This window comes from Vombatus ursinus, unplaced genomic scaffold, assembly GCF_900497805.2.
Source record: "Vombatus ursinus unplaced genomic scaffold, bare-nosed wombat genome assembly UNPS02001287.1, whole genome shotgun sequence".
Taxonomy (NCBI): domain Eukaryota; kingdom Metazoa; phylum Chordata; class Mammalia; order Diprotodontia; family Vombatidae; genus Vombatus; species Vombatus ursinus.
In genome coordinates this window covers 9,029,985-9,053,305 of record NW_020941065.1, presented here as the reverse complement: position 1 = coordinate 9,053,305, position 23,321 = coordinate 9,029,985, and the positions used below count along the sequence as shown (strand labels likewise).

At 52.6% G+C, this 23,321-nt stretch overlaps 1 protein-coding gene across 1 annotated transcript in view; it reads left to right on the top strand.

Moving 5' to 3' along the window:
* The window catches only part of GCN1 (GCN1, eIF2 alpha kinase activator homolog), a 60,891-nt gene that overhangs the window by 32,400 nt on the left and 5,170 nt on the right, over window positions 1-23,321 (top strand). Inside the window, exons 30-53 of the mRNA XM_027862748.1 lie at window positions 109-298; window positions 539-609; window positions 1,148-1,313; window positions 1,729-1,923; window positions 3,742-3,988; window positions 4,423-4,544; window positions 5,131-5,245; window positions 7,128-7,307; window positions 11,980-12,200; window positions 13,245-13,313; window positions 13,567-13,705; window positions 14,749-14,945; window positions 15,083-15,225; window positions 15,659-15,776; window positions 15,897-16,112; window positions 16,775-16,939; window positions 18,520-18,681; window positions 18,892-18,984; window positions 19,194-19,337; window positions 19,429-19,698; window positions 19,922-20,035; window positions 21,591-21,821; window positions 22,200-22,393; window positions 23,001-23,115. Of these exons, the coding sequence (XP_027718549.1) occupies window positions 109-298; window positions 539-609; window positions 1,148-1,313; window positions 1,729-1,923; window positions 3,742-3,988; window positions 4,423-4,544; window positions 5,131-5,245; window positions 7,128-7,307; window positions 11,980-12,200; window positions 13,245-13,313; window positions 13,567-13,705; window positions 14,749-14,945; window positions 15,083-15,225; window positions 15,659-15,776; window positions 15,897-16,112; window positions 16,775-16,939; window positions 18,520-18,681; window positions 18,892-18,984; window positions 19,194-19,337; window positions 19,429-19,698; window positions 19,922-20,035; window positions 21,591-21,821; window positions 22,200-22,393; window positions 23,001-23,115 (3,877 nt within the window). The remainder of the gene's footprint in view (window positions 1-108; window positions 299-538; window positions 610-1,147; window positions 1,314-1,728; window positions 1,924-3,741; window positions 3,989-4,422; window positions 4,545-5,130; window positions 5,246-7,127; window positions 7,308-11,979; window positions 12,201-13,244; window positions 13,314-13,566; window positions 13,706-14,748; window positions 14,946-15,082; window positions 15,226-15,658; window positions 15,777-15,896; window positions 16,113-16,774; window positions 16,940-18,519; window positions 18,682-18,891; window positions 18,985-19,193; window positions 19,338-19,428; window positions 19,699-19,921; window positions 20,036-21,590; window positions 21,822-22,199; window positions 22,394-23,000; window positions 23,116-23,321) is intronic.

The window sequence follows — 23,321 nt, the reverse complement described above, 5'->3', positions numbered from 1 at the left end:
TCCTGCTTGTGCTTGTGTTTGGGGAGCAGGCCCAGGCAGGGGGAAGGGGCAGCCAGGGAGTGAGGGAGGGTGGTCGAGCCTAACTCCCCGTGTGTTGATTTCTTGGAGGCTTTGGGAGACCATGAACTTGGAGCTTCAGCCTGACCTGTGCTCCCTGCTGATTGACGATGTGATCTATTACGAGGCCGCAGTTCGGCAGGCTGGGGCCGAGGCCCTTTCCCAAGCTGTTGCCCGATATCCCCAGCAGGCTGCTGAAGTCATGGGGAGGCTCATGGAGATCTACCAGGAAAAGCTCTATGTGAGTTAGCTGGACAGAAGGTCATCCCAGGCCACTGGGAGGGTGTGTACTCGTCCTCTCCTTAACTTGACACAAATGACCAGAATGGTCTAAGGTAGATGCAGGTCTCGGTCTTTGTCTACCAGAGAGCGGATGGTGGTGCCTGTAGGATGGATTTCTTGTTTCTCGGTCCTCGTGAGGGGCTGGTGGACATTGCTGACTTGATTTGGCAAATCCTTGTGACCAGATGATCTCTTACAGAGGCCACCCCCAATTCTGGATGCCCTGGGACGAGTGATCTCAGAATCTCCTCCGGATCAGTGGGAAGCCAGGTATTTGGCGACTTCAGCGCTCCCCAGACAGAGTTTTTGGAACTGATGAGGAATGGCCCAGGACCTGGGGAGGGGGGTGCTGCTTTTAAATGGCCTAGAGCTGGTGTAATCTGCACAGTGTCCTCTTTGGGCATTGGTTGGAGAGTTGGGAAGGGGCTTATTCCTTTGAGGGACTGACATGGCCCTCCTTTGTTCCGGTGACCACATTAGCAGAATCCTTACTTCAAAAGGACCTTGTCTCCTGTCATCGGTCCTTACTTTTATTTGTATGACATATTTCTGAAGTGGGGGGGGAGGAGAAGTAGTACTCTCTCCATTTTACATGTGGAGAAACTGAGGCACAGCAGTAGACTCACCTGCTTACAGTAGTAAGCTAGGACAGAAGTGGAGCAGTCCTGGCGCCCGCCCTTGCCCTGTCTTTTTCCTGTTGTTTCAGCATGTGGCTGAGGCTCCTAACAGCAGGGTGGGATGAGGGTGGGGCAGTTTCCTTTGTCTTCATCTAGCGGCTGCTGTCATTGAGACCCTTCCTTGAACCCAGGTGCGGCCTGGCCTTAGCCCTGAACAAGCTGTCGCAGTACTTGGACAGCTCCCAGGTGAAGCCGCTCTTTCAGTTCTTTGTTCCTGACGCCCTCAATGACCGCAGCCCTGATGTCCGCAAGTGTATGCTGGACGCTGCTCTCTCGACGCTCAATACCCATGGCAAGGTGAGGGGGTGGTATTGGGAGGAGTGGACCTGACGGGCCATGGTGGACGTGGACACCGTCCTTGGAGGGCAGAGGGAGAGATGGGTAAAGGAAGGGCAGAAAGCTGAATCACAGTATCTGGCTAAAGGTTGGTGCTGTCTTGCCAGGGAAGCCCCACATCCCAGACAGGGAATGTGTTTTTCTCACAAAACTTGGAGTGAGGCTGTCCTTGGGTGCCAACATCTTTGCTTTTCTGAAGGATTTTACCAGGCAGTGCAGCTTCTGTCCTTGTTCCCAGTGGCATCGTGGCCGGGGTGCTGTCGTCAAGCTCGACCCCCCCCCCCCCACAGCAGAGGCTGCCACTGTGCTGGACTCTTGGAGGACTTAGCCCAAGGTGGCAAATGTTCAGTGACCTCTGGGGTCCTTGGCTCTGCAGGACAACGTCAACTCTCTGCTGCCTGTGTTTGAGGAGTTTCTGAAGGATGCCCCCAATGATGCCAGCTATGATGCTGTCCGGCAAAGTGTGGTGATCCTCATGGGCTCCCTTGCCAAGCATCTGGACAAGAGTGATCCCAAAGTGAAGCCCATTGTGGCCAAGCTGGTGGCCACTCTCTCCACTCCCTCACAACAGGTACTGGCCAGTCAGAGCTGGCACCTGGCGATCCTGGGCGTGAAGACGGGTGGCCCCCTACCTTGTGTTGTCTCCATAGCAGGTTAGGGAGGGAGCTTGGCAGGAAGGGGCTATGAGTGGCCTGGGAGGGGGTGGAGGGCGCTCCAAGCATGACATGGACCTCCCTTGGATGTGGATGGGAGGCCGAGAGTTCAGTGGAGCGACGGGTGGCCCTGCTGACGTGCCCTGCACCTTGGATGAGACATGTGAGAGTCACAGTGAGCAGAGTGCTTGGCACTTGGCCTGGCCTCAAGAGGCCTTGGGTTTAAGAACTGCCCACGTGGCACATGCTAGCAAGTCATCAGTGGACAGAGCACCAGGCTTGGTGACAGGGAGACCTGAGCTCAAATCTGACCTCAGGCACCTCTGGCCATACAACCCTGGTCAGGTCACTTCAGCTCTGCCTGCCTCAGTTTTCTCAGCTGTAAAATGGGGGTCCCTTCCCCTCCCAGTGCTGTTGTGAGGATCCAGTGAGGTTAATACATAAAGCATTTTGCAAACTTTAAAGTGCTTTGTATGTGTGAGCTCTAATTACTCCTGAGGCTTCAGCGTCGTCTGTAAGAGTGAGCTGCAGAGCAGGCGCTGACTGGCATTGGTAGAGGGAACTACCTCACTGGGAGTTCTCTGTCTACCTAGGAAACCTCAGATTCAGGTTCCCCGCCAACCCCCCCCAAAAAAAGGTCCATCTAGGGAGGAAATTAGTTTTCCCTAAGAGATCACCAGTCCCTGAAGCAACCACAGGCTGGTGATGCCAGGGGGACACGGAGGAGGGCAGCAGCCTTTCCTTCCCCCCTCTCCCCCCCCCGACCAGGAAGTGGTTAGCTGGTTTTTCATGTTGAATCCACCCTCTCCTGGTTGCAAATGGTGCTCTCTCTAAACTGGAAAGAAAGCCCGTCGCTGCGCCAGCTGATCCCGTGGTTGTATGCAGCACTCTGAAGGCATAGCGCCTCTCGTCTAATGTACAGTCTTATCCCGAATAGTCTAGCTTCCATACGGAAAAATGAGGTGCCTTGGCAGGGACTTGGGGGGGACCCTAGAGAGAGGAAAGGGATGAGAAGCTTCTGAGTCTGCATGATTTGATGTCTTTTTCAAGTTGAATTTAGCAAATGCTGTGTGCCAGGGATAGAAAGATGAAATAAGACACGGACCCTGCCCCCAAGGAGCTTCCAGTCTTTTTGAGTTGATACATTTGGTGTGCACCCTGCAGACAAACCCATACAGACTTAGGTTACTCTAAGAGTAGGTGGTGATTGAGTGAGGCATCCAACAAATCTAGCAGACGTTGATTAAACAGATGAGCTTATACTCTCCTCCCTAAGCTTACATTCTGCTGGGACAAATGGCTATAGGTAAAGGCCTGTCAGGCAATTTAAGGAGGAGGGGTCTCCTGACCAGGGGGTCTGGGAAGACTTCCCAGGGCAGGGCTCTAGACCTGGAGGGGAGGCAGTGGGAGAGGGAGCGTGTGTGCGGCAGGGCCATCGGCCTCTGCAGAAGTGTCCAGGCACAGCTGAAGTGCTGAAGATGGCCCTTGGTCCATTGGGGCCGGATCATCAAGGATGTGAAAGGAGAATTGGAAATGAGGCCGGTGGGTCCACAGCAATTGTTATGGACAGGTTGGCTGGTGCCAGGTTGTGAGGGCTTCTAGTACCTGGCTGAGGGGTTTGTGTCTTAGCCTAGCTGGAGTGACCTGGGTCTGCCCGTTCTCGGGGGTCGAGGCCAAGCATGCTACTGAGGGATAGGTGGCCCAAGGCCAGCCTGACAGAACGCATCTCCCCCCAGGTCCAGGAGTCCGTGGCCGGTTGTCTGCCTCCTCTGGTGCCCGCCATCAAGGAGGATGCTGGGGGCATGATCCAGAAGCTGATGCAGCTTTTGCTGGAGTCAGACAAGTATGCTGAGCGCAAAGGGGCGGCCTATGGGTTAGCAGGCCTGGTGAAGGGCCTGGGCATCCTATCCCTGAAGCAGCAGGAGATGATGACCACGCTGACCGACGCCATCCAGGACAAGAAGAACTTCCGCCGGCGAGAGGGTGAGCAGCCCCTCCCTCTGACTCTGGCGCTGGCTTAGGGCTGCCTGGGTTGGGCCGGCCTTACACTGTCTGCTCAGTGCCCAAAGCCAAGGCTGTGGCCTTCTCCAGGGAGGGGCTCCACATGGGGCCTCCACTCCCCCTTCCCGGGCTGGTCCTTGGACCCTGATTCTTAAACTAGTGAAGGGAAGGCCTTTGCTGAGAGAGGGCGCCCCACCTGTCTCTTGGGGTACTAGTGTAAGTGGATTGAAGGAGGAGCAGCAGCCCTGCTTTCTCTCGTCCGCCAGGCTCCGTGCCTGCCCCAGGGCTCCCTGCCTGGCTCCTGAGGCTCAGTGGGAGGGGCAGGGAGGCCATGCCAGGGTCTTGTAGCATGCTGCCTGCCCCAGAAGCCCCGTCGTCGCCCCCTCCCTCTGACAACCATGCCTGCTGTCCCCCAGGGGCCCTCTTTGCCTTTGAGATGCTCTGCACCATGCTGGGGAAGCTCTTTGAGCCCTATGTGGTCCATGTGTTGCCACACTTACTGCTCTGCTTTGGAGATGGCAACCAGTATGTGCGCGAGGTAAGTCTTGAGGCCCTCCTTCTTCCCTCTGGACACACCTGTGCGTTTGGAATGGGAAGTCCTGGATTCAAATCCCATTCCTGCGGTATACCATCTGTGAAGTTTTTTCTTTCTGGACCTCAGTTTCCTTCTCTGTAAAGTGGGGGGCTAGCTTAGGTGAGCTGGAGTTCATGCCGTGAGGAGGAGTCGTTGGAGCTGGGGTTGGGGCTGTGTAGCTACTTAGGGGATTCATGGTAAGTGGCCTGTTCACATGTTTGATGGACAGTCATGTACAGGAACCGGCAGAAGTAGCAGCTGTGGTGGGACGCTGCTAACGAAGATGACTTGGGTTTCCCTTTCCTGCGGTCGTCAGGCACGGGTGGATGCCCGCTGGTCCATGATGCTGAGGTCCGGGGGGGCCTGCAGCTCTGACATTCAGATCCTCTCGGCACAGCCCCACTTGGGGCTACAGTGGTGCAGGGCCGGACGAGGAGGAAGTGTTCTATAAATGCTTGGGGACAGTGATGTTGATCCTCACGAGGTCCCCTGGGCCAGGCCTGGGCTGTGAGGGGTGGGGGCTGCTTCTGAATTTTTTTTCTGCTTTGAGGCTGCAGATGACTGTGCCAAAGCCGTGATGAGTAACCTGAGTGCTCACGGCGTGAAGCTGGTTCTCCCCTCCTTATTGGCCGCCCTCGAGGAGGAGTCCTGGAGAACCAAAGCTGGTGAGCATGTTGTCCTGAGGCTCGCTCTCGCTTGTCTGTCCCATCCGGAGGGCACCTGAAACCCCTTCTCCTTGGTAAAGCCCTGATCCAGGAAGAGATGTGAGACTCCTCTTAGTTCCCGTCTTCTCTCTACCCCAAAGTCTGTCTTTTTAAGAACACATTTTTATTGATACCTTCTGTGTTTACATCACAAAAATTTCCTTCTGTGTGCCTTCTGCAATCCCTCCCTGAGAGCCATTTCTTATAATAAAGAATTTTTCTTTAAAAAGGAGGAAGAAGAAAAAGAAATCACCAAACTGAACGATTTGTTTGAAAAAATCTGACACGGTCTGACAACCACACCCATGGCTCTTCCTTCCTGACTGGGCGAGGATTTCTGCGGGGGCCCATATCCTTAACCTGAACATGCCGAGGGTCACTGGTGCTTGTCTCTGAAGCCTCAACCCGTCTCTCCCCTCTCTACCTGCTCTGGGGCCTTTGGCCTGCCGCAGTGGGAGTTTCAGAGCCTGGGTGTGAAACAACTGGTCATTCAAAAAAAAAATTTTATAAGTTAAATTTTATTTTACTTTTTTCAAAGAATGATTTTATTTCTTTCCTTCCCACCCTGTCCCCCCCCTTGCCCATTTGAGAAAATTTAAAAAAAAAACCCAACTCCAAAACAACAACAGAAACCCTATTACAAACACGTGCAGTTAAACCAAACGTGTACATTGGCCGTGTCTAAGAAATCACATCTCAGTCTTCACTGGGAGTCCCTCATCTCCCTCGGGAGGCAGGTTGTTTCCACATGATCTTTGTTGTTGCCGAAGCTGTCCTGACTCTGTTCACCCCATCCGCGTCGTACGAGTCTTCCCAGGTTTTAGAGGAGCCTCCTCCTTCCTCGTTTCTTACAGCGCAGTCGGGTCCCTCCCTTGTGCGCCGTTGGCTGCTCTGCCAGGCCCCAGTCGACGGGCCTCCCCTCTGTTCCCAGTTCTTTGCCACCACAAAAAGAGCTGCTGCAAATGTTGTTACGGTTCAATTGCCCAATCACGTTGGACTCTTCATGACCTTATGGACCACAGAGCACCAGTCCCGTCCAGGGGACTGTCTTAGCAAGGACACTGGAATGCTTTGCTGTTTGCTTCTCTGATGGATTAAGGCAAGCAGAGTTAAATGACTTGCCCAGGGTCATGGAGCAAGCAAGTGTCTGAGGCCAAATTTGAACTCGGGTCTTCCTGACTCCAGGCCCAGCGCTCTATGCGCTATGGTGTCACCTAACTGCCTCATATAGGTCATTTTCCTCTTTTATCTCTTTGGGGCACAGACTTGATAGATCTGTACTGAGTCAGGGGGTGTGCATGGTCGAATAGGGTTGTTTTTTTTTTAAACATAGTTGCACATCGCTTCCCAGAATGGTTGGACCTGTTCGCCATTCTGCCAACAGTGTGTTAACGTAATTGTTTTCAAACAGCCCCTCCAGCTTTTGCCATTTACCCTTTTTGTCACCGTTGCCAGTCCAGTGGGTACGAGGTGGAGCCTGTTTCAGTTTGTATTCTCTGTTAGTGATTTAGAGCATTTTTTATAAGGCCATTGGTAGCTTGGGTTTCTTCTCCAAACTCTCTGGACTGTTCCCAGTTTTTGCCAGACCATTTTCCAGGTTTCCCAGCAGTTTTTGTCAGTGAGTTCTTGCCCCAGTCCCTGGGATCCTTGAGTTTCTCACGTGCCTGGCTGCTGTGTTCCTTTGTCTCTGTGATTGTTCATTTTTCATCGGGTCACAATGCTGCCTGAGCCCATTCAGGGCAGGTGTGCTTCAGTGCTCCCATGGCTTCACCGTCACTTGCACCGGCATCTCAGGAGCTCATGGGACCTGAGTCCCGCTGACAGTCTGTGTGCTTGTCCCTAGGGTCTGTGGAATTGCTTGGGGCCATGGCCTACTGTGCCCCAAAGCAGCTGTCTTCTTGTCTGCCCAATATTGTGCCCAAGCTCACTGAGGTCCTGACTGATTCCCACGTGAAAGTTCAGAAGGCTGGACAGCAGGCGCTAAGGCAAATTGGCTCTGTCATCCGGAATCCGGAGATTCTGGGTAAGTTCCCCCTCCCCAGCTCACCTTTTCTCCTGCTCCTCTCCATTCTGTGCGTGTGTCCTTCATTAAAAATCCTAGGTCACATTGTGGTTGTTATCCTGGAGATAATGACTGGGAAGGCCATTTTCTCCATTGGTATCTGACCTTGGTAAGAGCCCTCCCTGGTCTTCGATTTAGCACAGGTGGGACACTGGCTCAGAAGCATTGATGAGCCCACGTGAGCAGCTTGATGCCGGCCTGCTGAGCCGCAGGGCTTCCTGTGGTTGGAAATGCCTCTCTGGGTTTTGGGTGGTGGGCGTGTTCAACAGATTATTGCAAACAGGAGATTCTGGAGAGCTTGTCCTTCCATTCTAATAGCTCTGGGGAAAACAGGTGTTTGTAGGCCACAAGCCTGGGTGTTGTTTTGTCCTCAGACAGGAGACAAGGGTGACAGAGCTGAGCGCTCTCCCTCCGTCAGTGGGGGCCTGTGAAGGGGGTGGTTTTAGGACGAGAGAGCAAGTGGCTTTTGCCTCAGCCTGGGAACTTCAGAAGGATCTGGTCTGTGTCTGGTAGAAGGGATGTCGCTCTTTTATGGGGCACATAGACAGACCCGTCGTGCCAGCAGCCACGGGGTGGTACGTCACGAGGAAGGGTTGTCGGGCTGTTGTGTGAAAATGGACTTTTGTCAGTGACCGTGTTGGAAGGCATTGTGGGGGGCTTATTTTACGTTGGTTTTGCAAAGTCTTTTTTCACCTGTTTTAATGTGGTTCGTGTTTTTATTTGCAGTCATCTTTAGAGGGAGTTGTTGTCTGTAAATCTTTATTATTTCATGGTTGTAAGAAGGGGGATGCTTTGCTCTCCTGAGAGAAACTGGTTTTCATCCCCTTCACCAAGTACAACACATGATACTGATCCGTAGTTCTTTTTCTTGGTCAAGGGAAGGGCATAGGGAATTACTTTGGTTTAGATTAAACTTGAATTTGAAGGCATTTGGGGCATCATTACTTTATAGACTTGGCTGAATCCTTTCCCACCTCCCTGTTCCAAGTCATATCTAAAGAAGCCTAGTATTTGTTTGGGACAGGATCAGATTTGGAGGCTAGGCACATGAATGAAAAATATTTGGAAAAACTGTCTGTAATACTAATAGCTTGATTTATCCTGGACCTCAAAGCTTTTCCCTCACAACAACCCTGGGAGATAGGTAGTATATCATGAGTCCCATTTCAGATGAGAAAACTGAGATCCAGAAGAGGTTTGTGTCAGGTGGCAGCGTTCTGTTTCTGGCCAGGTCTTCTCACTCCTTATATCTGTAGCTTATTCCATTACCTACGTGCAGCCTCTTCGTGGGGGAAGTGAGGAAGACATTCCAAGATCACTGAGGGCCTGTTGGGATGATACTGAAGGAGGAAAGGGGGCTTGCAAGCACTGAAGCCAAACCATCATTTCGTTAAGGCTGGCCTTGGTGCAAGGTCAGGGGCATTTGTGTGTGGGTGCACATCGTGTTTTCCCCAGTTGTTGTAGGGTTGTGATCCAGCTCAGCTTTTAATTTTCTCAAATGGGCAAGGGAGGACAGGGTGGGAAGGAAAGAAAAAAAATCATTCTTTGAAAAAAGTAAAATAAAATTTAACTTATAAAAAAATTTAAAATTTTAAGTCAGTTAAGTTCAAAATATCTATTGAGTGCCTGCCATGTGCTAGCTTCTCCTGGTGCTGGGGATACAAAGATGGGCAACAGTGTCTAGCCCCTCACCCCAAAGAAAGTACAGTCTAATAGGAGTGGGAGCTAGGTATGTGGAATAAGATGTGTATAGATCATCATATCATTGAGGTTGGATAGTATTCAGTTCACAAAATGTTTATCAAGTGTCTCCTGAACAAGCACTGGGCTGGTGCCTTGGGATACAGTCTAGTCATGGAACTTAGAAGATATCTGGGGGGAAACCAGAATGGGGAGGGGGTGGGGTGGGAAATGGGACAGTAGATGCAGCATGGATACAGATAAGTGTAACATGAAGTAGAATGAGATAGGGACCAAGGAGAGATCCAGATGAGGAAAATGCTCCAGGAAAATTTGAGGAGAAAGAGATTATTGGCTCCTGAGAAGGGGTGGTGATGGTAGAATTAGGTTGAAAATTGGTGACGTTTTCATGGAAGTGTCTGGCATCTGAGCTTAGCCTTAGTAGAAGAGACTTTTGACAGGCAGAGATTAGGAAACAATGAATTCTTGATCCTGGGGAAAAATGAACTGGAGAATAGGAATACTGAGTTTAGAGGACACCATTGATTGTTAAGATGGCCGTGGGTCCATTAACAACGGCTAATCTTTGAGTGATTATTTCTTTGAGGATGCTAAAAGTTCTTGTACTTAAGTCAAGTATCAGAAAACAGGCCAATATTTAGGACGTTGAAGGTTTCGAGAGCTAGATGTCTTCTGTGGTCCCTTCCAAATACGAGATTCTCTGATTTTATGGTGTCTTGATTCTTTCTCTTAGCAATTTATTTTCATTTTCGTTTTTCAGGGACTCAAATCTAGGTTTTCTTTTACTTTTTTCTTCCCCTCCTTTATTCAATTTTAAATGGGCCCATTCTAATTATCAGGGCATTTGTTACCTGGGCAAGGTTTTGTATCTCGTATGCCAAATTGTGCGTTTCTTTTCCAATTCTTTCTTCCACAGCTCTTGTTTTCCCTTCTTTCTTCTAGTACTCTCATTTCACTTGTAAAAATAATTTTCACTTCCTTTTAAAAAGTTCTTGCTTCGCTTCTTCCAGAAGTCCTAGTTGAAATAATGCCCAAACCTTGTTTTTGAGGTGTTGCTTAATGATGTTTTGGAGTCATTCTCTTCTACTGAATGTCCCTATCACCATAATAACTTTTTATAATGGGATTTTTTTTGTTATGTTGGCTCATTCTTCCTGCCTACTTTCTAACTTCAGACCCTATGTTAGGGTCAGCCTTTTTGCACTTCTTTTCCTTGCAGCTGTTCTCAGAGTGTTGAGTATTATGTTAATCCAAGATCTCAAGGTCAGCTTAGGCTGGGACCTGCAAGCTTTTGGTGCCCACAAAGTGGTCTGATTTGGGACAAAGTGTGATTGCTGCTGTCCTGGTTTGTTCTGCAAGGTGGGTCTAAGCAACCCGCCTGTGGGCTTGCCCTCTTTGCAGATCTGTTAGACTGCTGATGAATTCAGCTACTCTCAACCAGTTGGAGAGCCCTGCTGGTTCAGAATGACAGAGCTGTAAGGCTTTCCTTTGATCTGCCCTGGTTATTCTGCTGCAGGCTTCAGGCTGGGCTGGAAGCTGGAACGGAGACTTTGCTCTGCCCATGGGGCCTGAGCCATCCAGTTGGACTTGCTTCCGAACTTCTAGGGTTTGTCCTGGAATGCTGCCCCTAGGCACAGGCCCCCTTCTCAGTCCTCCCTGGATCTGGGACCTCTTCTTGGTCTGATCAGTGCTGATCTCTGTGGGCTGGAGGGTTCTGGGCAGCACACCCCTGGCCTTACCCCATCCCCAGGCTCCTTACTATTTCCCTATGCTGACCTGGGCTGGAAAAATGACTTGCTCTGATGTTTTTTCTTGGATTTTCTGATCAGGTGTGTTTTCTAGATGTTTGGAGGAGTTGGCGATGGGGCGCTCACTCTACTTCTGGCTGCTACTGGTCCTCCTGTGGTTTCATCAAGTCTTTAAGCTAGTAGGGAGATTAGAGATCTCTAGTCCTGCCCGCTCCTTGTACAGACTTCAAGTTACCTTCCCATTGCCACATCTGGAGTCTGTTCATGAGATTCTATGGAGACCTCAGAAAGATTAACTAGAGTTGGTATAAACAGACTTTAAATAAGTGAAACCTCAGCAAACATCCTAATGTGGAGTAATGAGTCAGAGGAAGGGCACCAGGGAGCAAAAACCCAGAAACAAAGCAGTGTCACTAACTGAGGAACAGCTGAGTAAACTGTGGCCTGTGATTCTCATGACCGTAAGAAGCAATGAAAGAGAGACTTGGGAGCCTCGAGACAGTGATAGAGAGGGACAGTGACAGTAACATAACGGAAGCAGAGCCACACGCCGAGAATGGCAAGGACCGGTCTCGGCCCGAAGAGGATGAGAAGCATCTCTCTCCTTTTGGTGGAGAGGACGGAGAGCCCGCCAGGTCTGCCGGGGCGGGCCTCTCTGGCCAGTCAGTCGCTGCTCCCTGGGCCGAGGGAGTTGTGCTCACCTGTTGTTCTTTGCTATCGGGGCGGTGGGGACGAGGGGAGTTGTAGCTAAAAAGACCAGGATGAAAAATGAGAGGCATCCTCGTCTGTTTCTAGAAGGTGCCTCGCCCATTCCCCTGGCCCACAGCCGTCCCAGCCGTGCGTTCAGATGCTTAGAGCTTCTCAGTGTTTTGTCTTAAATCCTGATTTGGCTGTTAGGGACTACTCTGCCACAGCTGCTTGTCCAAAGAAGTCTCAGCAGAGTAGACCCCGGTCGTTCACTGCCCATTGGAATTGACCCCCTGGAGGTTACGGTCTCTCAGTATAATAGAGTTAGCAGGTGCCACCTCTACCTTGGTCCCCACCGCCCCATCAGCAGAGCTCTGAATGTTGACAAGCTGACTTCTTTAGCTGGGTACTTAGTGAAGGCCCCTCATGTTCTTGTGTTTCACCCTTGGTGGGCACGTGCAAACCAGGGGTTCACTCTCTTGTTTCTGAACTTGCAGCTATTGCTCCAGTCCTTTTGGATGCCTTGACGGATCCCTCTAGGAAGACTCAGCAGTGCCTGCAGACCCTGCTGGATACCAAATTTGTCCATTTCATTGATGCCCCTTCATTGGCTCTCATCATGCCCATTGTCCAAAGGGCCTTTCAGGACCGATCCACTGATACCCGGAAGATGGCTGCCCAGATCATTGGCAACATGTACTCCCTGACAGACCAGAAGGTGAGGAGGGCTGTGGTGTGGGCGAAGCACATGGAATTTGGGGGGGGGGGGTTGGGCTCTACTCCCTCCTGAATCCCTCCTGGGATTCTGTCCCTGGTGATGTTTTGGTGTAGGAAGCAGATCTCTTTGCTGGGAAGGGGACAGGAGGAGGGGAGGAAATGGAAAAGGGAAGCAGGGGGGCAATCAGGAACCTTACAGCGTGACCTGGAAGTTATCCCAGCTCAGGATTGAGAATGAAAGCAGAGTTTTTGTAATGACCTGAGCGGCTTTTTTTGGTTTGTTTGTTTGTTTTTTAACACTTCCTTGGAACAGATCAATATGCTTATAGTCTGCCATTGAGAACCAGTATAACTAGAGTGTTTTCCAGTTGTCCAGGCTATGGGTGCTGACTGCCTGGCATAGCCCAGGCTGCCCATGGCTCTGCTCACTCTCCCTCCATCCTGCTGAGATTCTGCTTTGGGGAAAGCAGCTGCTGAATATGCCGATGCAGAAAGGCAACCTGGGAGGCTCAGAGATCTATCTCCTCCTTGGTCCCAGGGAAATGATCCCAGATAGGCTCCTGATCTGGAGCCGAAGGGGCCTGCAGAGGTCATCAGATCTACCTGGTTTTAGAGAGGAGGAAATTCAGGCCCAGAGAAGTTAAGTGATCTGCCTGGGGTTACAGAGGCAGGAAGTGCCCGAGGGAGGATTTGAACTAGGCTTTCTAGCCTGTCTCTGACACCACGTTCCTCTTACGGTGAGAGGGGGCAGGAAGATAATACGGTAGCCAGCAGTGGCTGGATTTGACTTCTTTTGACTGGCACGAAGGAAAGACATTTCTTGGCCAGAAGGCCCAGGACCTCTGGAAAGAGACTTGCTTGGATTGTGGAAGGAGGGCTTCTGGCTGCTTTACTTCCCCCACCCCACTGTTCTGAGGGTCCTGGAGTTTTTCTGGTCAAGTCACCGCTTCTGTCCCTACTGTAATGCAGTAGGGAAGGCCGAGGGGGCTCCCCAAGTTTGGCAGCCAGAGCCTGCCCCAGCTCCTCTCTTTGCCTTGTGTTGTAGGATTTGGCTCCTTACTTGCCTAGTGTGACCCCTGGGCTGAAGGCCTCTCTCTTGGACCCTGTGCCCGAGGTAAGTCTTTGGGATTGTTTGTTTCAGAACAAAGACACTTCTCTAAAGTTTGCTGTAATATAAATGCCTTGAAGGCAGCTGCTGTTTCTTGGTATCCGTTCCTGGCACCCTGGAGGCACTTAATTAGAACTGAAGGGAACAAGTTTTGTGGTTGAAACCCAAGAGAAGCTGCTTTTGTGGCTCTGGCCCGGAGAGCGCAACCCTCAAATAGACTCCCAGGCCTTGCCCAACGCGCCTCTTGGTTCCTGGATAGGTTCGGACAGTATCTGCGAAGGCCTTGGGAGCCATGGTGAAAGGCATGGGCGAGTCCTGCTTCGAGGACTTGCTGCCCTGGCTGATGGAGACCCTGACGTACGAGCAGAGCTCAGTGGACCGCTCCGGCGCTGCACAAGGTGAGCACGGAATGAGAATGGGTGCAGTCTGGGTCTGGGGGATGGAGCTCAGAGGAAGGAACCTACAGTGTGTGTGGGGGAGGACTGTTGTTGTTTTTTATATATCACCTTCATTTGCAAACGTATCTCCTCCCCTCATCCAGGGAGTCCTCCTTTGTTACAAAGAATTTTAAAACAGCAGAAAAACAACTTGGGGGAAACAAGTCAGGCACCCCAAAGCCCCCAACTCTGCCAAGATGAGGGTGGGGAGTGGCATGTTCCCTTCTCCCTGCCTTCTGCCACACTTGTTGTTATAAGTACTTACGGTTCCACTTCATTCTCTCCCCATTCTCATGGTTGTAGTGTTGGGGCCTGTTGTTTTCCTGGTCCTGCTTGCTTCCCTGCCTCAGTTCCAGTGTTTTCTTGTGCTCATCACGTCTCAGTGCAGTAGTATTCCATTTACAGTGATGCCCTAAGATTTATGGAGCCGAGCACCGGCCCTGGAGTCAGGAGGACTTAAGTTCAAATCAGGCCTCAGACGCTTGACACTTCCTAGCTGTGTGACCCTGGGCACGTCACTTAACCCCATTGCCTAGCCCAAAAAAGAAAAGATTTATGGAGCCTTGAGACATAGAGGGTGCTTCTGGTCTCCTTAGGAGATGTGCTTAGCAGTGGGAATGATGGGCCAAAGGACGTGGACATTTTAATGGCTTTCTTAGCCCGATTCCAGATCTCCGTCTAGAACAGTTGGGCCAATTCACTGCTCTCCCATCGGTGCGTTCTTGTGCCTGCTCTCTGTGCTCCCTCCAGCACTGACTATTCCCGTCTTTTGTCCTCTTTGCCAATTTGCTGGATGTGAAATGAAACCTCAGAATGGTTTGAATTTGCATTTCTCTGATTTTTTAGTGATTTAGAACAGTGTTTTGTGCAGTTACGAAAAGTTTTGTTATTCTTTTGATAACTGGTCGTGTCCCTTGACTACTTTTCACTTGGGGGAGTGGCTCCTTGTAGCCAGATTCTTCCTGTGGGTGGAGAGAGGCTGTACATTTGTGCTCGCCGTGCAGGGCTGGCAGAGGTCATGGCTGGTCTGGGAGTAGAGAAGCTGGAGAAGCTGATGCCTGAGATCGTGGCCACCGCCAGCAAAGTGGACATCGCCCCCCACGTCCGTGACGGCTACATCATGATGTTCAACTACCTGCCGATCACTTTCGGGGACAAATTCACCCCGTATGTGGGGCCCATCATTCCCTGCATCCTCAAGGTAGGGACCTGCCCCGGGGAGGGGAGCAGGGCAAGGCTTGCAAGGCCCAAAATCTCCACGAGCCGGGCACCGTTCCGGGGCTTTGGGGTCACGTCCTGGGGAGACCCAGACCCAGCTGACAGTCAGTTTCTTTGCAGGCTCTTGCTGATGAGAATGAGTTTGTGCGGGACACTGCCCTCCGTGCAGGACAGAGAATCATCTCAATGTATGCGGAGACCGCCATCGCGCTGCTGCTGCCTCAGCTGGAGCAAGGCCTCTTTGATGATCTCTGGAGGATAAGGTGACTTCTCTGGTCTCTGGCGGAGCCGTGCGATTGAACCGGGGGGCTCTTCGGCGTCCTCGCGGTCGATGACCCTCCCTGACGCCGGGGCCTAAGTCTTCAGATGTCCCGAGGGTGGCTTTTGCAGCCAAACCTCAGCCTCATCCTGGTGATCATTTGAGCTGCAGGGCAGGGGCTGTTGTGTCTTTGTCTTTGCGTCTCCCTGCTCCGCACAGTGCCGGGCGTGTGGTAGGCACTGAATAAGTCCGTGGTTTTTGGCCAGTCGGCTGTAAGGTGGGGCCGACCGTGGTCCTGCCCACGTGGTCTTGAGGCTCCAGGGGGAGAGAGTTAAAGGACTTTGCTGGGCGGATGGTGGCCGCTGTTGTTGGTGTTGCTTCCCGACGGTGGAGCTGGTTTGTCGCTTGTGTGTGATTCTCCTCTTGGCCCTCCACAGGTTCAGCTCCGTTCAGCTCCTCGGAGATCTTCTGTTCCATATCTCAGGGGTCACGGGTAAAATGACCACAGAAACAGCCTCTGAAGACGACAACTTTGGCACTGCTCAGTCCAACAAGGTGACTCTTTGATGTCCGTTCTCTTGCGTCGCTAATGGAGATGGCGTGAGGAGCCTTGTTCTGGCCGTGGAGACTTCCCAAACGCCTGTTTTCTCTTCTCCTTTCCTCGGCTGGTCTTAGGCGATCATCAGTGCCCTGGGAGTGGAGCGGCGGAACCGTGTGCTGGCAGGGCTGTACATGGGACGCTCGGACACCCAGCTGGTCGTGCGGCAGGCATCTCTGCACGTCTGGAAGATTGTGGTCTCCAACACCCCCCGCACCCTTCGGGAGATCCTGCCCACCCTCTTTGGCCTTCTGCTGGGCTTCCTGGCCAGCACGTGTGCGGATAAGCGGACGGTAAGAGCCTCCCCTTGTCCACGGCCTGTCCAGGCCTGGTTGGACTAGGTGACCTCTGGGTCTGAGTCTGGGTGTGATCCATGCAGTCCCACAGAGAGGAGAGGCTGTGGGGAGAGAAACTCAGCACTTGGGGGGTCTGGAAGGGGCTCCTCTCTGGGCTCCTGTCTTGTGTCGGTCACTTGGGATGAGAATGCCCATCTCCTGAGTTCTGGGTTCTAAACTGCATGCCTAGGCAGTGGAAATTCATGTTTGGGTTTGGACCATGGACTGCGTGAGTGTGGCCAGGAGGGTTTTTTCTCTCTAAAACATTCTCGGCCCAGCTTCCCTTCAGTCAAAGCATAATATTGATAGGCCTAGAAAGCTTTGGTTTTAAAACCAGAGGGAGTTGGCTCATGAGCGTGCAGCACGTGGAAGTTTGTGTCCATCCATAGATGTCGGCTCTTGCTGTGGTCTGGCTGGGTGTGTTTGGATCTTAGAATTTTATTATTGATTATCATTTTATATGTGCCCTGAAGACTTTGCAGTAGGAGACGGTTTGAAAAATCAAATATATGAAATAGATAAGATTTCCTAGTTGGATTTTCTCTTAGGTTGACCTCTCAGGGTTCTGGGAAGCCTCAGTAAGGGCTTTGTGGAAAGATGTACCTGATTTCTGCTGACAGATTGCTGCACGGACATTGGGAGATCTCGTCCGGAAGCTGGGGGAGAAAATCCTGCCGGAGATCATCCCTATCCTTGAGGAAGGCCTGAGGTCTGAGAAGAGCGATGAGAGGCAGGGCGTGTGTGTGGGGCTCAGTGAGATCATGAAGTCCACCAGCAGGGACGCGGTGAGTGCGGGCCCTTCCACCCGCCAAAGTGTGACTCAGCGGGCCTGCCTCGGCTGGAGCGCGGCTTCCTTGTGGGATGTCTGCTGTGGATGTGCTGTGTGTATTATCGTTGCGTTGTGTGTGCACAGCATGTGTGTAATGGGCACAGGGTACGTATGTGCCATGTGTCATGTGTCTGTTGTGGGTTTGTGTATATATTATTGTGTGTGTTGTGTGTGTGTACTTGTTAGACTTGGCATGAATGATTGTGGGCATAGAGCAGGTGGGAATGGCTTATTTGCTGCACTCGTGATAGCTGGTATTTCCCAAATAATTATTTTCAAGGAATTTAAAGAACTTTCTGACTTTTCTTCTAAGGTAATTTGATCCTTAAAACGTTACTGGGAGGTTGATTGGGCATAGGTCTCATCTAAAAATGAGACCGGGAGGTCCTGATGAAGTGACATATTGGCCCAGGAATAGATGCTGCACCCCCGGCATCCCTCCCACCTGACAAGCTGCAGACATGCCTAGCAAGCGAGAGAGCAGTTTATTTGAAAATGATCTGGGGGCCTTAGTGGACTTGCTGTACGTCACCAGTGTGGTCTGGCATGGCGTGCCCAGAGGCAGCTGGTGGTCCTGCTGTATTCCCTCTTGATTAGGGGAAATAAAAGCATGTATGCTTAGGCCCGGGGTCGCCAAGCTGGGGGAGGGGTGGAGGTGGGAGGTGTGGCACAGCAGAAGAGGCAGAAGATGGATCCAGCACAGCAGCCAGGCTGTGGAAAAGCTTTGGAAACATGCCACGGGAGGGATCAGTGGAAAGAACTGGGAATGTTGAACATGGAAGAGAGAAGGTGGGACTCTTCTCACTGCCTTCAGGCCTTTGAAGGGCTGGGGCCCTGGATTCCAGGCTGGCGAAACCCTCTCGGAACTGTTGGAGAGGGCATTCTGGACCAGGCGGCTGCCACGCCCCTCCGGAGGTGCTGGTGATGGGGAGGAGCACATCTGGCGGTCCTCACCAACCCTCACTTTGGAGATGAGGAAACAGGTTCCGAGCCACTAGAGGGCACCACAGGCGCAGTGCTGGGCCTGGAGTCAGGAGGACCTGAGTTCAGATGTGGCCTCACATCCAGCCTAGCTATCATTGGGTCTGTGCAAGTCACTTCACCACGGCTTGCTTCACTTTCCTCACGTGTAAAATAGGGATCTTAGTAGCACCTACCTTTCAGGGTTGTAGTGAAGAACAGTTGAGATAATATGTATCAAATACTTAGTACAGTGCCTGGCGTATAGTAGGCGCTTAATCCGTGTGAGCTCTTAGGCTCTGAGTTCAGTGACTTGCCTGTAGATAAGCAGCTGTAATGTGAGGGGCTGGATCGGAACCCAGTTCCCTGACTCCCTGTCTCATCTCCTCTCAGTACTGCACGCTGCCTCTGGTGGTGAAGACAACTTTCATTCGTAGGGTTTTAGGGCAGACCCTCTGTCCCCTTCTGCTTCCTCCCTTTTGGGCCATCCCCAGCTCCTGGTCCCTGCTCTGCCCTGGCCTTTGGGGCTGCAGAGTCTCTGCTGACATAGCTTCTGTGTGCTTGACCCTGTGGCAGGTGCTGTTTTTCTCTGAGTCCCTGGTGCCCACGGCCAGGAAGGCCCTATGTGACCCCCTGGAGGAGGTCCGGGAGGCGGCCGCCAAGACCTTTGAACAGCTGCACTCCACCATCGGCCACCAGGCCCTGGAGGACATCTTGCCCTTCTTGCTGAAGCAACTCGTAAGTCGGCTCGGTGGGTCAAGGGGCCTGGCCCAGATGAGCTTGGGGTGTGTATGTGGGGGGCGGGGGTGCGTGTGCCGCATGCATGCATGCATGCTGCTTCCTGGGGAGGTGGACTGGATGAGGAGGGAGAGTGGTCAGGGTCCGAGGGGGTGGAGTGGCGCAGCACAGACTGGGCTCCTGGAGATCGTCTCCTGCCTCTTTCTTCAGGATAATGAAGAGTTGTCAGAATTCGCCTTGGATGGTCTGAAGCAAGTCATGGCTGTCAAGAGTCGTGTGGTGCTGCCCTACTTGGTGCCCAAAGTACGTCCCTTGGGCAAGTTCCCCGTGAAAGGCCCGTCGTGCCATTGCACCATGGGGATGAGGAGGCTCTGGGGGAGGATGGATTCTTCCGAGCAGTTCCTCAAGGCATGGAGGGGACGAATATTCCCAGGGCTGCCATTGGCGGCCTGGGACGGGCACTGGGAGGTCCCTTCCGTGATGCAGTTGTTCCTTTCCCTCCTTTCCACCAGCTGACATCTCCACCTATCAACACCCGGGTGCTGGCCTTCCTTTCCTCTGTGGCAGGTGACGCTCTGACCCGTCACCTTGGGGTGATCCTGCCAGCTGTCATGTCAGCCCTGAAGGAGAAGCTGGGCACCAGTGAGGAGCCGCAGGTAAGGGGCCAGGGCGGCGGGGAGGCCAGGGCAGCGGGTCCATTTTGGTCTAGAGAATGCATGTTCACTGCCCTTCGCTCTCTGTCTTTAGGAGATGGCAAACTGTCAGGCGGTCATCTTGTCAGTGGATGACGATGCCGGCCACAGGATCATCATCGAGGACCTGCTGGAGGCCACCCGCAGCCCAGAGGTGGGCATGAGGCAGGCAGCCGCCATCATTCTCAACATCTACTGCTCCAAGTCGAAGGCTGATTACACAGGTCACCTGCGCGGTCTCGTCTCAGGCCTGATTCGCCTCTTCAATGACTCCAATGCTGTGGTCCTGGATGAAAGCTGGGATGCCCTGAATGCCATCACAAAGGTGGGCTGGCTGCTGGCACCCAAGTCACAGGATCAACTGTTCTCATCCGGCGGCGGGCCCACAGAGGGCGTTTAGATTTAGCCTTGTCGGTCAATTGCCAGATACTGTGAACGTCAAGTAAATTAAATCAGCAGCTTGATGCCTTGAGAACGTTCACGCACTTCTGCCTCGGAGATAATTAACACTCTGACGTCCCTTTCTGCTTTCCCCTGGATTTCTTTAGAAGCTGGATGCTGGGAGCCAGCTGGCCCTCATTGAGGACCTGCACAGAGACATCCGGTTGGTGGGGAATGAGACCAAGGGAGAGCACGTGCCAGGATTCTGCATCCCCAAGAAGGTAAAGGACCCGTGGGGTCCGTCCGGCCGCTGGTCACCCCACCGTGTCAGGTGCCCGGACACACCCTGCTCTGGTTGTTGTCTGCCCAGCCTGGTCAGACCAAACGAGGGCCTGGGCTCTGTAAACACATGGCTTCCTCTAGTGATTATTCCAAATAGTAGATTCTGCTGATGAAATGACTGTGAATTGGCTAGTGTTGGTGGTGTTATCACCATCTTACAGAGGAGGAGACTGGGGGTCAAAAGTGACACGGTGAGGACTTGAACTCAGGTCTTTTGACTTCAGATCTGTACGGTACTGCAGACCCTTTTGGCTAGACATACGAAAACAAACGGAGAGGGCCCCTGCCCTCAAGGACTTTATGTTCTTCTGGGGTCATAGAGCATATTTACAGATAAATAAATCCACAGTGATCTAGGCAGGGGTGGTGCTACTAAAAACTGAAGGTAGCTAGAAGGGTCTTTGTGGGGAAGGGCATCTGAGCTGAATCTGGCTTGGGGGGGATAGAGAAGAGCACGGAGTTCTAAGAGGGAGGGAGAGCGAGTCAAATGTCAGGCATGGGAGGCACAGCCTGTGCAAAGACCAGGAGGAGGGAGATGAAATGTCATGGCTGGGAATGGCACGTAGGATCCTCTGACTGGAATCCAGTGTCTGGGAGATGTAGCAACGTGTAATCAGCCTGGAAAGGAAGGCGAAAGCTCAATGGTGCCAGACAGAGGAGAGTTACCTGATTGCCTCTGGGCATTGGAGGTGGGGAGCAGTTAGAAGGTTGTTGACCCAGTCTCATGGAGAGAAGGGGGAGGATGCTAGTCATGCTGAGGAAGCAGAATGCCAAGGGGCAGTTAGGAGGCACAGTGGATAGACTACCAGGCTTGGAGTCAGGAAGACCTGAGTTCAAATCCAGTCTCCCTCTGACACTGACTAGCTGTATGACCCTGAGCAAATCACTTAGTCTCTGACTGCCTCATCTGTAAAATGGGAACCCTAATAGTACCTCCCTCCCAGGCTTGTTGCAAGGATCAGGTGAGGTGATTGTAGAGTGCTTGGTGCAGTGCCCGGCACATCGATGGCACTATATAAAGATTAGCTGCTGATTGACAAGACTTGGTGGCTGATTTGATGTTGGGGGTGAGGGTGGTGAGACTTAGGGGTCCGGAGCAGGCTCGGGTGACTAGAAGAAAGGGAGTGATGTTCCTAGGCAGAGGGAAGGTGGGTTTAGGGGGAAAGTGGTGGCTTCTGTTGCGTTTGAGCTGCCAGTCGTCGTGTGGCTGCAGCAGCCGTGGAGAAATGAGATTGGAACTCGAGGAGCTAAAGGCTGGACAGGTAGGTCTGAGGGTTGCCTCGTCAGGCCCCCTTCTCCCCACCACACGCACGGAGGATGGTGGTCCTGCCAAGGAGACTGAGCCGTGCCGTCTCTTAGTTGTACCTGTCGCTTTGTCCACGGTGGGTGTCCCCAGGCAGCGCTCAGATCATCTTGTCACAGTAACCTCTGGGACCTGCTGGTGGGTGGGTTGGATTCTAAGTCCCTCTGACTCAGGCATCCTCCTGTTGTTAGGGAGTGACCTCAATACTCCCTGTGCTACGGGAGGGAGTCCTGACTGGCAACCCAGAACAGAAAGAAGAAGCGGCCAGAGCTTTGGGCTTGGTGATCAGATTGACCTCTGCTGATGCCCTGAAGCCCTCTGTGGTCAGCATCACCGGCCCTCTGATTCGCATCCTGGGAGACCGCTTCAGCTGGAATGTGAAGGTGGCCCTGCTGGAGACCCTGAGCCTCCTCCTGGCCAAGGTCTGTGGGGGCAGGCCCCTCACCACGGTATTTCCTCCATGGGAGCTCTCACCCTTGGCCCCTCCCACACCTGAAAGAGGGGTCCCATGAGAATGTTGGGACAAGTCCTTCACCACCTGCAGGCAGAGGGGATAAAACATGGTTTAGGGACAAGCCAGCTGTTGGACATTGTGCACACTTAATATTTCTCAATGTGCTCACCTTTATGAATACATAGACTTTTTTTATTCTGGAGGGGTTGGGGAATACACAACCAAGTGCTGGGTGAACAAGAGCCCCTTGCCTCGTGTGCTGCTTTTGGCCTTTCCCCATTTCCTTTTGTAGCCTGTCCCTGGGCGCAGCCAGAGCCCAGCAGTAAGTCTTAGGCGTCCTCTCTAGGTTGGGATCGCCCTGAAGCCCTTCCTGCCTCAGCTGCAGACGACCTTCACCAAAGCGCTCCAGGACTCCAACCGAGCTGTGCGCCTGAAAGCTGCTGATGCCTTGGGCAGGCTCATTACCATCCACATCAAGGTGGACCCCCTGTTCACAGAGCTGCTGAATGGAATCCGCGCCACTGAGGACTCGGGTATCAGGTGAGATGGGAGAGAAGCAGACGTGAGACCAGGCCAGAGCTGACCCCCTCCGCAGCACAGTCAGGGTCGGTGCCTGGCACGATGGCCGCGGTGGCTGTGAGGGAAGGGAGAACGGGCCGTTCCTGCGATGAGAGACCTGAGCAGGGCAAACATCTTAATGTCCTTTTCTTCATTTGCCATGAATGCCGTTAGCTTTCTCTAAGTGCCAAAGTTAAACCCACCTAGTTGACCAACCCACTTTGTTTGTTAGCGCTCGCTTTTCTCCATGGGGGTCACAGAAGTAATGAAATGAGTGGTTCTAGTGACTCATGCCTAGCATAGCCAGCCTCCTTGAGCGGGAGGCCGTTTCAAAGGCTATACGAAACCTCCCTTCTCGGGATCGGTTTTTCCGGAGGGGTTGGGCGTCTGGTATGTCAGCGTTTAACATGGCGGCCACAAAGTGTGTCCAGACAGAAGTCCCCCAGTGGGCTTCTTTGTTGCCTAAAGCGACAGCCGTGGGAAGGCCACCAATTTGTGGCTCGGCCTGGGGCTGAGATATGTGCAGCTGAGCAGGGAGAATCACAGACGAGGAAGACTGGGCTTAAAAATGGGACGCGTGGTTTTGTAGGGACGCCATGCTGCAGGCCCTGAGGTCTGTGACCCGCGGAGCAGGGGGCAGAGTGGACACAGCCATTCGGAAGAGCATCACCACCGTCCTGCTTGGCACGCTGGGACATGACGAGGTACTGCTGCACCCCCAGCGCTCCTGGCCACTCTAGTGCCCAACATTCGGCTTCTGGAGGGAATCTATTCTTTTCTTTTGTCTTCTTTTCCATTCTTTCAGTGAGTATCATTGGGGAATGGAAGTTATTCCACTTGGGTCAGAGGAATCTGGAGCAGCACTGTGCTGGGCACTTGAAAGGGCTGGCTTCCTCTGTAAGATTATCTC